Source organism: Oncorhynchus nerka, linkage group LG9a, assembly GCF_034236695.1.
Source record: "Oncorhynchus nerka isolate Pitt River linkage group LG9a, Oner_Uvic_2.0, whole genome shotgun sequence".
In the NCBI taxonomy this organism is placed as follows: domain Eukaryota; kingdom Metazoa; phylum Chordata; class Actinopteri; order Salmoniformes; family Salmonidae; genus Oncorhynchus; species Oncorhynchus nerka.
This window is the reverse complement of record NC_088404.1, coordinates 1,127,127-1,142,301: the sequence shown is the minus strand read 5'-3', so window position 1 is coordinate 1,142,301 and position 15,175 is coordinate 1,127,127. Positions and strand designations below refer to the sequence as shown.

Sequence of the window (15,175 nt, the reverse complement as noted above, 5' to 3'; positions counted from 1 at the left end):
CAAGCGTTGGCTGGAGTGGTGTAAAGCTCACCGCCATTGGACTCTGGAGCAGTGGAAACACGTTCTCTGGAGTGATGAATCACGCTTCACCATCTGGCAGTCCGACTGACTTATCTGGGTTTGGTGGATGCCAGGAGAACGCTGCCTGCCCGAATGCGTAGTTCCAATTTGACTGGCCTGCACAGAGCCCTGACCTCAACCCCATTGAACACCTTTGCGATGAATTGGATGCCTACTGCGAGCCAGGCCTAATCGCTCAACATCAGTGCCGACCTCACTAATGTTCTTGTGGCTGAATGGAACCAAGTCCCCACTGCAATGTTCCAACATCTATTGGAAAGCCTTCCCAGAAGAGTGGGGGCTGTTATAGCAGCAATGTTCCAACATCTATTGGAAAGCCTTCCCAGAAGAGTGGAGGCTGTTATAGCAGCAATGTTCCAACATCTAGTGGAAAGCATTCCCAGAAGAGTAGAGGCTGTTATAGCAGCAATGTTCCAACATCTAGTGTAAAGCCTTCCCAGACGAGTGGAGGCTGTTATAGCAGCAATGTTCCAACATCTAGTGGAAAGCATTCCCAGAAGAGTGGAGGCTGTTATAGCAGCAATGTTCCAACATCTAGTGGAAAGCCTTCCCAGAAGAGTGGAGGCTGTTATAGCAGCAATGTTCCTACATCTAGTGGAAAGCCTTCCCAGAAGAGTGGAGGCTGTTATAGCAGCAATGTTCCAACATCTAGTGGAAAGCATTCCCAGAAGAGTAGAGGCTGTTATAGCAGCAATGTTCCAACATCTAGTGGAAAGCCTTCCCAGACGAGTGGAGGCTGTTATAGCAGCAATGTTCCAACATCTAGTGGAAAGCATTCCCAGAAGAGTGGAGGCTGTTATAGCAGCAATGTTCCAACATCTAGTGGAAAGCCTTCCCAGAAGAGTGGAGGCTGTTATAGCAGCAATGTTCCATCATCTAGTGGAAAGTCTTCCCAGAAGAGTGGAGGCTGTTATAGCAGCAATGTTCCAACATCTATTGGAAAGCATTCCCAGAAGAGTGGAGGCTGTTATAGCAGCAATGTTCCAACATCTAGTGGAAAGCCTTCCCAGAAGAGTGGAGGCTGTTATAGCAGCAATGTTCCATCATCTAGTGGAAAGCCTTCCCAGAAGAGTGGAGGCTGTTATAGCAGCAATGTTCCAACATCTATTGGAAAGCATTCCCAGAAGAGTGGAGGCTGTTATAGCAGCAATGTTCCAACATCTAGTGGAAAGTCTTCCCAGAAGAGTGGAGGCTGTTATAGCAGCAATGTTCCATCATCTAGTGGAAAGCCTTCCCAGAAGAGTGGAGGCTGTTATAGCAGCAATGTTCCAACATCTATTGGAAAGCCTTCCCAGAAGAGTGGAGGCTGTTATAGCAGTGAAGGGGGGAGAAACTCAAAATTAATGCCCATGATTTTGGAATGAGATGTTGGAAGAGCAGTTGTCCACATACTTTTGGTCATGTAGTGTATCACATTTCATTTGCTGTTTGTGTCTGATGAATTACCCATGTCAAGTCTCTGCTTTTTCTGTACGTCAAGCACATTTCTGTCAAGACTACAAAGTAGCCTGGGTACCAGTTTGTTTTGTGCTAACATTCCACTCCATCTACTTGTTGGCATATGACACATAGTATGAGGAGTGGAATGTTAGCACAAAACAGTTCTGTATTTCAGGCTTACAATAAAGTTGATCTAATGTAATGACAGGAGCACAAGGTGGAGTTGAGACCTACCACTCTGTCTGAGGAGAGACACCTGGTGACGCTGCAGAAACGACCATGGTCCTCCAAGCTCCGCAGGCTCCTGTCACTCAAACACCTGCCTAACATCTACCCTGACGTTCTCAACCTCTACTATCACAGCTGTGTCTGCAAGAGCCTGGGTGAGTTAGTCGTTAGCCTGCTAGCCTGGCCCTTGATAGAGCCTGGGTGAGTTAGCCGTTAGCCTGGCCCCTGATAAAGCCTGGGTGAGTTAGTTGTTAGCCTGCTAGCCTGGCCCTTGATAGAGCCTGGGTGAGTTAGTCGTTAGCCTGCTAGCCTAGCCCTTGATAGAGCCTGGGTGAGTTAGCCGTTAGCCTGGCCCCTGATAAAGCCTGGGTGAGTTAGCCCTTAGCCTGCTAGCCTGGCCCTTGATAGAGCCTGGGTGAGTTAGCCGTTAGCCTGGCCCCTGATAAAGCCTGGGTGAGTTAGCCCTTAGCCTGCTAGCCTGGCCCTTGATAGAGCCTGGGTGAGTTAGCCGTTAGCCTGGCCCCTGATAAAGCCTGGGTGAGTTAGCCCTTAGCCTGCTAGCCTGGCCCTTACATTTACATTTACATTTAAGTCATTTAGCAGACGCTCTTATCCAGAGCGACTTACAAATTGGTGCTTTCACCTTATGACATCCAGTGGAACAGCCACTTTACAATAGTGCATCTAGGTCTTTTAAGGGGGAGGGGGAGAAGGATTACTTTATCCTATCCTAGGTATTCCTTAAAGAGGTGGGGTTTCAGGTGTCTCCGGAAGGTGGTGATTGACTCCGCTGTCCTGGCGTCGTGAGGGAGTTTGTTCCACCATTGGGGGGCCAGAGCAGCGAACAGTTTTGACTGGGCTGAGCGGGAACTGTACTTCCTCAGTGGTAGGGAGGCGAGCAGGCCAGAGGTGGATGAACGCAGTGCCCTTGTTTGGGTGTAGGGCCTGATCAGAGCCTGGAGGTAGTGAGGTGCCGTTCCCCTCACAGCTCCGTAGGCAAGCACCATGGTCTTGTAGCGGATGCGAACTTCAACTGGAAGCCAGTGGAGAGAGCGGAGGAGCGGGGTGACGTGAGAGAACTTGGGAAGGTTGAACACCAGACGGGCTGCGGCGTTCTGGATGAGTTGTAGGGGTTTAATGGCACAGGCAGGGAGCCCAGCCAACAGCGAGTTGCAGTAATCCAGACGGGAGATGACAAGTGCCTGGATTAGGACCTGCGCCGCTTCCTGTGTGAGGCAGGGTCGTACTCTGCGGATGTTGTAGAGCATGAACCTACAGGAACGGGCCACCGCCTTGATGTTATTTGAGAACGACAGGGTGTTGTCCAGGATCACGCCAAGGTTCTTAGCGCTCTGGGACGAGGACACAATGGAGTTGTCAACCGTGATGGCGAGATCATGGAACGGGCAGTCCTTCCCGGGAGGAAGAGCAGCTCCGTCTTGCCGAGGTTCAGCTTGAGGTGATGATCCGTCATCCACACTGATATGTCTGCCAGACATGCAGAGATGCGATTCGCCACCTGGTCGTCAGAAGGGGGAAAGGAGAAGATTAATTGTGTGTCGTCTGCATAGCAATGATAGGAGAGACCATGTGAGGTTATGACAGAGCCAAGTGACTTGGTGTATAGCGAGAATAGGAGAGGGCCTAGAACAGAGCCCTGGGGGACACCAGTGGTGAGAGCACGTGGTGAGGAGACGGATTCTCGCCACGCCACCTGGTAGGAGCGACCTGTCAGGTAGGACGCAATCCAAGCGTGGGCCGCGCCGGAGATGCCCAACTCGGAGAGGGTGGAGAGGAGGATCTGATGGTTCACAGTATCGAAGGCAGCCGATAGGTCTAGAAGGATGAGAGCAGAGGAGAGAGAGTTAGCTTTAGCAGTGCGGAGCGCCTCCGTGATACAGAGAAGAGCAGTCTCAGTTGAATGACTAGTCTTGAAACCTGACTGATTTGGATCAAGAAGGTCATTCTGAGAGAGATAGCGGGAGAGCTGGCCAAGGACGGCACGTTCAAGAGTTTTGGAGAGAAAAGAAAGAAGGGATACTGGTCTGTAGTTGTTGACATCGGAGGGATCGAGTGTAGGTTTTTTCAGAAGGGGTGCAACTCTCGCTCTCTTGAAGACGGGAGGGACGTAGCCAGCGGTCAGGGATGAGTTGATGAGCGAGGTGAGGTAAGGGAGAAGGTCACCGGAGATGGTCTGGAGAAGAGAGGAGGGATAGGGTCAAGCGGGCAGGTTGTTGGGCGACGGCCGTCACAAGACGCGAGATGTCATCTGGAGAGAGAGGGGAGAAAGAGGTCAGAGCACAGGGTAGGGCAGTGTGAGCAGAACCAGCGGTGTCGTTTGACTTAGCAAACGAGGATCGGATGTCGTCGACCTTCTTTTCAAAATGGTTGACGAAGTCATCTGCAGAGAGGGAGGAGGGGGGGGGAGGAGGATTCAAGAGGGAGGAGAAGGTGGCAAAGAGCTTCCTAGGGTTAGAGGCAGATGCTTGGAATTTAGAGTGGTAGAAAGTGGCTTTAGCAGCAGAGACAGAGGAGGAAAATGTAGAGAGGAGGGAGTGAAAGGATGCCAGGTCTGCAGGGAGGCGAGTTTTCCTCCATTTCCGCTCGGCTGCCCGGAGCCCTGTTCTGTGAGCTCGCAATGAGTCGTCGAGCCACGGAGCGGGAGGGGAGGACCGAGCCGGCCTGGAGGATAGGGGACATAGAGAGTCAAAGGATGCAGAAAGGGAGGAGAGGAGGGTTGAGGAGGCAGAATCAGGAGATAGGTTGGAGAAGGTTTGAGCAGAGGGAAGAGATGATAGGATGGAAGAGGAGAGAGTAGCGGGGGAGAGAGAGCGAAGGTTGGGACGGCGCGATACCATCCGAGTAGGGGCAGTGTGGGAAGTGTTGGATGAGAGCGAGAGGGAAAAGGATACAAGGTAGTGGTCGGAGACTTGGAGTGGTTGCAATGAGGTTAGTGGAGGAACAGCATCTAGTAAAGATGAGGTCGAGCGTATTGCCTGCCTTGTGAGTAGGGGGGGAAGGTGAGAGGGTGAGGTCAAAAGAGGAGAGGAGTGGAAAGAAGGAGGCAGAGAGGAATGAGTCAAAGGTAGACGTGGGGAGGTTAAAGTCGCCCAGAACTGTGAGAGGTGAGCCGTCCTCAGGAAAGGAGCTTATCAAGGCATCAAGCTCATTGATGAACTCTCCGAGGGAACCTGGAGGGCGATAAATGATAAGGATGTTAAGCTTGAAAGGGCTGGTAACTGTGACAGCATGGAATTCAAAGGAGGCGATAGACAGATGGGTAAGGGGAGAAAGAGAGAATGACCACTTGGGAGAGATGAGGATCCCGGTGCCACCACCCCGCTGACCAGAAGCTCTCGGGGTGTGCGAGCACGTGGGCGGACGAAGAGAGAGCAGTAGGAGTAGCGGTGTTGTCTGTGGTGATCCATGTTTCCGTCAGAGCCAAGAAGTCGAGGGACTGGAGGGAGACATAGGCTGAGATGAACTCTGCCTTGTTGGCCGCAGATCGGCAGTTCCAGAGGCTACCGGAGACCTGGAACTCCACGTGGGTCGTGCGCGCTGGGACCACCAGATTAGGGTGGCTGCGGCCATGCGGTGTGGAGCGTTTGTATGGTCTGTGCAGAGAGGAGAGAACAGGGATAGACAGACACATAGTTGACAGGCTAGAGAAGAGGCTACGCTAATGCAGAGGAGATTGGAATGACAAGTGGACTACACGTCTCGAATGTTCAGAGAGTTAAGCTTACGTAGCAAGAATCTAATTGACTAAAATGATTAAAATGATAGAGTACTGCTGGGGTAGGCTAGCTGCGTTGTTGACACTACCCTAATCAAGTCGTACCGTTGAGTGTGAAGTTTCTACAATGCTGCTTATCGGGAGCTAGCTGGCTAGCTAGCAGTGTTGGTTACGTTACGTTGCGTAGGAGAACGACAATAGCTGGCTAGCTAACCTAGAAAATCGCTCTAGACTACACAATTATCTTTGAAACAAAGACGGCTATGTAGCTAGCTACGATCAAACAAATCACACCGTTGGGACTGTAATGAAATGAAGTGAAAAAGTGATACTACCTGTGGAGCGACGCGGAATGCGACCGGAATGCGAAAGTTCTATTCAGTAGACGTTGGCTGGCTATTGGCTAGCTAGGAGTGTCTCCTACGTTAAGGACGACAAAATAGCTGGCTAGCTAACCTCGGTGAATTAAGATAATCACTCTAAGACTACACACTCTAAACTACACAATTATCTTGGATACGAAGACAGCAAAGACAACTATGTAGCTATCTAATACTACACTAATCAAGTCGTTCGGTTGAGTGTGATAGTTACTACAGTGCTACGGTAGCCGGTGAACGTATGCTAGCTGGCTAGCTGCTAGGCAGATAGGAGGGCGACGAAATACGATAATAACGCAATTATCACTCTAAGACTCCACACTCTAAGCTACACAATTATATTGGATACGAAGACAGCAAAGACAACTATGTAGCTAGCTATGTAGCTAGCTAACACTACACTAATCAAGTCGTTCAGTTGAGTGTGATAGTTACTACAGTGCTACGGTAGCCGGTGAACGTATGCTAGCTGGCTAGCTGCTAGGCAGATAGGAGGGCGACGAAATACGATAATAACGCAATTATCACTCTAAGACTCCACACTCTAAGCTACACAATTATCTTGGATACGAAGACAGCAAAGACAACTATGTAGCTAGCTAACACTACACTAATCAAGACGTTCAGTTGAGTGTGATAGTACTACAGTGCTACGGTAGACGGTGAACGTGTTGGACAGATAGGAGATGACGAAATACGATAATTACGCAATTATCTTTGATACAACGACGACTATGTAGCTAGCTAAGAGGAAATTGCTAAGATTAGACAAATCAGACCGTTGTACTATAATGAAATGTAATGAAATGTAATGAAAAAGTTATACAACCTGCAGACCGACCTTGATAGAGCCTGGGTGAGTTAGCTGTTAGCCTGCTAGCCTGGCCCTTGATAGAGCCTGGGTGAGTTAGCCTGCTAGCCTGGCCCTTGATAGAGCCTGGGTGAGTTAGCTGTTAGCCTTGGCCCCTGATAGAGCTTGGGTGAGTTAGCTGTTAGCCAGGCCCCTGATAGAGCTTGGGTGAGTTAGCCTGCTAGCCTGGCCCTTGATAGAGCCTGGGTGAGTTAGCTGTTAGCCTTGGCCCCTGATAGAGCTTGGGTGAGTTAGCTGTTAGCCAGGCCCCTGATAGAGCTTGGGTGAGTTAGCTGTTAGCCAGGCCCCTGATAGAGCCTGGGTGAGTTAGCCTGCTAGCCTGGCCCTTGATAGAGCCTGGGTGAGTTAGCTGTTAGCCTTGGCCCCTGATAGAGCTTGGGTGAGTTAGCTGTTAGCCAGGCCCCTGATAGAGCTTGGGTGAGTTAGCCGTTAGCCTTGGCCCCTGATAGAGCCTGGGTGAGTTAGCTGTTAGCCTGCTAGCCTGGCCCTTGATAGAGCCTGGGTGAGTTAGCTGTTAGCCTGGCCCCTGATAAAGCCTGGGTGAGTTAGCTAACTTTGACAAATAAACGGAAATAGCTGTTGAGTGTCTGGTTCATTTAGAAAGCTAAACTTCTACCTGTGTTTGGTTGTTGAGCCCATTTTAAGATTATCAACAACAACAAAAATTTGTTATTTCAGAATATTTAGATAAGTTAGCTGGCTAATTCATTGAATCTAATTTGTAGTATACCACTCGGATGCTTGTATCTCAATCACTGGTGTACATACACATTAGTAAAGATACATGTTCTAGATAGTGGAAATCTAATTTACTTGTCATTGACATTGTCCATATCCTTGACATCCGTCACAATGTCGGCCAGTCATTCATTTATTTATTTTGGTTCCCATTTAGCTGTTAGAATCAGCTTTTCCTGGGGTCATGCCAAGAAATATTGTTATGTTTAGACCATAATGGACTGTCTCTTTAGCAGAAAACTGCACTGTTGGCTCTTATTTTTCTGATAACAAAAGTATAAATAATTTCAAATTCCGTATAATAAGCAAACCGGCTGGCATGATTTTCTAGTTTTCAACAAATGAATTTATTGAAAAAACAAAGCAAGTGTCTTTTTTTCCCCCTCACTTAGCTAGCAAATGGTGCTAGCTAGTTTAGTTACTCATACAGAGAGATGCTATGTTAGTTAGCTGGCTATGGCTATCCAACAGAGAGGGATGCTATGTTAGTTAGCTGGCTATGGCTATCCAACAGAGAGGGATGCTATGTTAGTTAGCTGGCTATGGCTATCCAACATAGAGGGATGCTATGTTAGTTAGCTGGCTATGGCTATCCAACACTGGAACTCTTCCAAATCAAGGTAAGCTTTTGGTTGTATTAATTCATTGCCACCGGGGCAATAATAAACCGGAGTAGCTAATAAACTGCTTACTGACTGCACACAGTAACGTTACTGCATGATTGTAGCTGGTTTACTAACGCATTAGTTCTATTAGCTATGTTGACTAGGATGTTACTTTAGCTAATACGGGGACAACGATCTAGGCTGTGTGTAGCGGTTTGGCTTGTAAAGATTTTTTCCGCCTGGTCACATACCGCTGATGTGTTGCTCATTTGAAGTCCACAAACGAAGGGAAAAGGTGAGAGGAGGAGAGTGCATAGAGGTTAGAATGAATACAACATGGCTGCTATGAAAGTGAACTGTGTTTTATGCGTGATCAGGGGTGTATTCATTCCGCCGATTCTGTTGAAAAACATTTCTTAAACCATCAATCAATCAAATGTATTTATAAAGCCCTTTTTACATCAACTGATGCTGTACAGAAACACAGCCTAAAACCCCAAACAGCAAGCAATGCAGGTGTAGAAGCACGGTGGCTCGGAAAAACTCCCAAGAAAGGCCAAAACCTAGGAAGAAACCTAGAGAGGAGCCAGGCTATGAGGGGTGGCTAGTCCTCTTCTGGCTGTGCCAGGTGGAGATTATAACAGAACATGGCCAAGATGTTCATAAATGACCAACAGGGTCACATAATAATAATCACAGTCGTTGTCGAGGGTGCAACAGGTCAGCACCTCAGGAGTAAATGTCAGTTGGCTTTTCATAGCCGATCATTGAGAGTATCTCTACCTCTCCTGCTGTCTCTAGAGAGTTGAAAACAGCAGGTCTGGGACGTGTGTGTGTGTGTCTCCATTGTGGCCTGACTGACGGCTGCATGGCGTTTCAGTTTGGAATCTGGGTGAAAGCAGAAGCAAATGTCTTACATTGAGTATTACTGAGAGGCTGAACAGAAACATAGTCACAGGCCTGCTATCTGTGTGAACTGGAGATGTTGCATGGGGACCTGGATAAAATGGGGACCTTGAAGGGGACCTGGATAAAATGGGGACCTTGGTGGTGTTATGGAGTTTCCCCAGACATAGGAAGCTTACTTAAGCCTGGACTAAAAAGTTGTTTCAATGGAGTTGAGACTCCTCTGTTATTCAGTTGGTCTCCTTTTTGTTACTGGCACACACACTGAGCTTTTGTTGTTTTTATTACCCTTTATTCACTTAATTACTTTCCTATTGTTGAGAGGTGAACCTGCAAGTAAACATTTTCATTGCACTGTGTGCTCAACATGCTGTATCATGTGTATATGCCAAATAAGCAAACGTGAACCCTAACCCCCCCAACCCTAACCCCCAACCCTAACCCCCAACCCCCAACCCTAACCCCCAACCCTAACACCCAACCCTAACCCCCACCCCCCAACCCTAACCCCCAACCCCAACCCTAACCCCCAACCCTAACCCCCACACACACTGTCATGTTTGGTGATGAAAAAGTATGTGTTTGCAGAGGAAGGTACTGTGTGTTCAGTATGTCTCCAGTAATCAGTCTGTGATTGATCGAAATCACTGATGATGTCATGTCTGTTTTTGTCACACAAACCCTTCTGTTAACCAGATCCAGGTTGGTTTAGAAAATAACATTTGGATTTAGCTGAGGGACTGGATCTGGTTAAATCGTATGATCCTATTGGCTTGTTTGATTTGGGAGTCCATTCATTGCTAAACCCAGAATGGCAGTATTAAATGCAGAAAGAATGTCAACAACTTCAAGGCTTGCATGGTGTTAAATGTGTGCTGTTGCTACAGTATTATATTTCCCATTTCCCATATATAGGGCCCTACTGTTGACCAGGGTTCATATATAGGGCTCTACTGTTAACCAGGGTCCATATATAGGGCTCTTCTGTCGACCAGGGTCCATATATAGGGCTCTACTGTTGACCAGGGTCCATATATAGGGCTCTTCTGTTGACCAGGGTTCATATATAGGGCTCTACTGTTAACCAGGGTCCATATATAGGGCCCTACTGTTAACCACGATCCATATATAGGGCTCTACTGTTGACCAGGTTTCATATATAGGGCTCTACTGTTAACCAGGGTCCATATATAAGGCTCTACTGTTAACCAGGGTCCATATATAGGGCTCTTCTGTTGACCAGGGTTCATATATAGGGCTCTACTGTTAACCAGGGTCCATATATAGGGCTCTACTGTTGACCAGGGTCCATATATAGGGCTCTTCTGTTGACCAGGGTCCATATATAGGGCTCTTCTGTTGACCAGGGTCCATATATAGGGCTCTACAGTTGACCAGGGTTCATATATAGGGCTCTACTGTTGACCAGGGTAGGGTCCATATATAGGGCTCTACTGTTGACCAGGGTCCGTATATAGGGCTCTACTGTTGACCAGGGTAGGGTCCATATATAGGGCTCTACTGTTGACCAGGTTCCATATATAGGGTTCTATTGTTGACCAGGGTCCATATATAGGGCTCTACTGTTGACCAGGGTCCATTTATAGGTGCCTACTGTTGACCAGGGTCCATATATAGGGCTCTACTGTTGACCAGGATAGGGTCCATATATAGGGCTCTACTGTTGACCAGGGTTCATATATAGGGCTCTACTGTTGATCAGGGTAGGGTCCATATATAGGGCTCTACTGTTGACCAGGGTAGGGTCCATATATAGGGCTCTACTGTTGACCAGAGTCCATATATAGGGCACTACTGTTGACCAGGGTCCATATATTGGGCTCTACTGTTGACCAGGGTTCATATATAGGGCTCTACTGTTGACCAGGGTCCATATATAGGGCTCTACTGTTGACCAGGGTCCATATATAGGGCCCTACTGTTGACCAGGGTAGGGTCCATATATAGGGCCCTACTGTTGACCAGGGTAGGGTCCATATATAGGGCCCTACTGTTGACCAGGGTCCATATATAGGGCCCTACTGTTGACCAGGGCCCAAATATAGGGCTCTACTGTTGACCAGGGCCCAAATATAGAGCTCTACTGTTGACCAGGGTCCATATATAGGGCTCTACTGTTGACCAGGATAGGGTCCATATATAGGGCTCTACTGTTGACCAGGGTAGGGTCCATTTTTAGGGCCCTACTGTTAACCAGGGTACATATATAGGGCTCTACTGTTGACCAGGGTTCATATATAGGGCTCTACTGTTGACCAGGGTAGGGTCCATATATAGGGCTCTACTGTTGACCAGGGTCCATATATAGGGCTCTACTGTTGACCAGGGTCCATATATAGGGCCCTACTGTCGACCAGGGTCCATATATAGGGCCCTACTGTTGACCAGGGTCCATATATAGGGCCCTACTGTTGACCAGGGTTCATATATAGGGCTCTACTGTTGACCAGGTTTCATATATAGGGCTCTACTGTTGACCAGGGTCCATATATAGGGCTCTACTGTTGACCAAGGTCCATATATAGGGTGCTACTGTTGACCAGGGTCCATATATAGGGCTCTACTGTTGACCAGGGTCCATATATAGGGCTCTACTGTTGACCAGGGTCCATATATAGGGCCCTACTGTTGACCAGGGTCCATATATAGGGACCTACTGTCGACCAGGGTCCATATATAGGGCCCTACTGTTGACCAGGGTCCATATATAGGGCCCTACTGTTGACCAGGGTCCATATATAGGGACCTACTGTCGACCAGGGTCCATATATAGGGCCCTACTGTTGACCAGGGTCCATATATAGGGCCCTACTGTTGACCAGGGTCCATATATAGGGCCCTACTGTTGACCAGGGTTCATATATTGGGCTCTACTGTTGACCAGGGTCCATATATAGGGCGCTACTGTTGACCAGGGTCCATATATAGGGCGCTACTGTTGACCAGGGTCCATATATAGGGCTCTACTGTTGACCAGGGCCCAAATATAGGGCTCTACTGTTGACCAGGGTCCATATATAGGTGCCTACTGTTGACCAGGGTCCATATATAGGGCTCTACTGTTGACCAGCATAGGGTCCATATATAGGGCTCTACTGTTGACCAGGGTAGGGTCCAGTTTTAGGGCCCTACTGTTAACCAGGGTACATATATAGGGCTCTACTGTTGACCAGGGTTCATATATAGGGCTCTACTGTTGACCAGGGTAGGGTCCATATATAGGGCTCTACTGTTGACCAGGGTCCATATATCGGGCTCTACTGTTGACCAGGGTCCATATATAGGGCTCTACTGTTGACCAGGGTCCATATATAGGGCTCTACTGTTGACCAGGATAGGGTCCATATATAGCGCTCTACTGTTGACCAGGGTAGGGTCCATTTTTAGGGCCCTACTGTTAACCAGGGTACATATATAGGGCTCTACTGTTGACCAGGGTTCATATATAGGGCTCTACTGTTGTCCAGGGTAGGGTCCATATATAGGGCTCTACTGTTGACCAGGGTCCATATATAGGGCTCTACTGTTGACCAGGGTCCATATATAGGGCTCTACTGTTGACCAGGGTCCATATATAGGGCCCTACTGTTGACCAGGGTCCATATATAGGGCCCTACTGTTGACCAGGGTCCATATATAGGGCCCTACTGTTGACCAGGGTCCATATATAGGGCCCTACTGTTGACCAGGGTTCATATATAGGGCTCTACTGTTGACCAGGGTAAGGTCCATATATAAGGCCCTACTGTTGACCAGGGTAGGGTCCATATATAAGGCCCTACAGTTGACCAGGGTAGGGTCCATATATAGGGCCCTACTGTCGACCAGGGTCCATATATAGGGCCCTACTGTCGACCAGGGTCCATATATAGGGCCCTACTGTTGACCAGGGTCCATATATAGGGCCCTACTGTTGACCAGGGTTCATATATAGGGTCCTACTGTTGACCAGGGTTCATATATAAGGCTATACTGTTGACCAGGTTCCATATATAGGGCTCTACTGTTGACCAGGGTCCATATATAGGGCTCTACTGTTGACCAGGGTCCATATATAGGGCGCTACTGTTGACCAGGGTCCATATATAGGGCGCTACTGTTGACCAGGGTCCATATATAGGGCTCTACTGTTGACCAGGGTCCATATATAGGGCGCTACTGTTGACCAGGGTCCATATATAGGGCTCTACTGTTGACCAGGGTCCATATATAGGGCTCTACTGTTGACCAGGGTCCATATATAGGGCCCTACTGTTGACCAGGGTCCATATATAGGGCCCTACTGTTGACCAGGGTCCATATATAGGGCCCTACTGTTGACCAGGGTCCATATATAGGGCCCTACTGTTGACCAGGGTCCATATATAGGGCCCTACTGTTGACCAGGGTTCATATATAGGGCTCTACTGTTGACCAGGGTAAGGTCCATATATAGGGCCCTACTGTTGACCAGGGTCCATATATAGGCCCTACAGTTGACCAGGGTAGGGTCCATATATAGGGCCCTACTGTTGACCAGGGTCCATATATAGGGCCCTACTGTTGACCAGGGTTCATATATAGGGCTCTACTGTTGACCAGGGTAAGGTCCATATATAAGGCCCTACTGTTGACCAGGGTAGGGTCCATATATAAGGCCCTACAGTTGACCAGGGTAGGGTCCATATATAGGGCCCTACTGTTGACCAGGGTCCATATATAGGGCCCTACTGTCGACCAGGGTCCATATATAGGGCCCTACTGTCGACCAGGGTCCATATATAGGGCCCTACTGTCGACCAGGGTCCATATATAGGGCCCTACTGTCGACCAGGGTCCATATATAGGGCCCTACTGTTGACCAGGGTTCATATATAGGGTCCTACTGTTGACCAGGGTTCATATATAGGGCTATACTGTTGACCAGGTTCCATATATAGGGCTCTACTGTTGACCAGGGTCCATATATAGGGCTCTACTGTTGACCAGGGTCCATATATAGGGCGCTACTGTTGACCAGGGTCCATATATAGGGCGCTACTGTTGACCAGGGTCCATATATAGGGCTCTACTGTTGACCAGTGTCCATATATAGGGCGCTACTGTTGACCAGGGTCCATATATAGGGCTCTACTGTTGACCAGGGTCCATATATAGGGCTCTACTGTTGACCAGGGTCCGTATATAGTGCTCTACTGTTGACCAGGGTCCGTATATAGGGCTCTACTGTTGACCAGGATAGGGTCCATATATAGGGCTCTACTGTTGACCAGGGTAGGGTCCATATATAGGGCACTACTGTTGACCAGGGTCCATATATTGGGCTCTACTGTTGACCAGGGTTCATATATAGCGCTCTACTGTTGACCAGGGTCCATATATAGGGCTCTACTGTTGACCAGGGTCCATATATAGGGCCCTACTGTTGACCAGGGTAGGGTCCATATATAGGGCCCTACTGTTGACCATGTTAGGGTCCATATATAGGGCCCTACTGTTGACCAGGGTCCATATATAGGGCCCTACTGTTGACCAGGGCCCAAATATAGGGCTCTACTGTTGACCAGGGCCCAAATATAGGGCTCTACTGTTGACCAGGGTCCATATATAGGGCTCTACTGTTGACCAGGGTCCATATATAGGGCTCTACTGTTGACCAGGGTCCATATATAGGGCGCTACTGTTGACCAGGGTCCATATATAGGGCTCTACTGTTGACCAGGGTCCATATATAGGGCTCTACTGTTGACCAGGGTCCATATATAGGGCCCTACTGTTGACCAGGGTCCATATATAGGGACCTACTGTCGACCAGGGTCCATATATAGGGCCCTACTGTTGACCAGGGTCCATATATAGGGCCCTACTGTTGACCAGGGTTCATATATTGGGCTCTACTGTTGACCAGGGTTCATATATAGGGCTCTACTGTTGACCAGGATCCATATATAGGGCTCTACTGTTGACCAGGGTCCATATATAGGGCGCTACTGTTGACCAGGGTCCATATATAGGGCGCTACTGTTGACCAGGGTCCATATATAGGGCTCTACTGTTGACCAGGGCCCAAATATAGGGCTCTACTGTTGACCAGGGTCCATATATAGGTGCCTACTGTTGACCAGGGTCCATATATAGGGCTCTACTGTTGACCAGGATAGGGTCTATATATAGGGCTCTACTGTTGACC

The 15,175-nt window shown here is 48.5% G+C and overlaps 1 protein-coding gene across 3 annotated transcripts in view; it reads left to right on the top strand.

The window, feature by feature from the left end:
• The window catches only part of lg9ah15orf39 (linkage group 9a C15orf39 homolog), a 51,485-nt gene that overhangs the window by 21,200 nt on the left and 15,110 nt on the right, over positions 1-15,175 (top strand). For all 3 annotated transcript variants that reach the window (XM_065022179.1, XM_065022178.1, XM_065022180.1), the window contains exon 3: positions 1,730-1,904. In XM_065022179.1, coding sequence (XP_064878251.1) covers positions 1,730-1,904 — 175 coding nt within the window. The remainder of the gene's footprint in view (positions 1-1,729; positions 1,905-15,175) is intronic.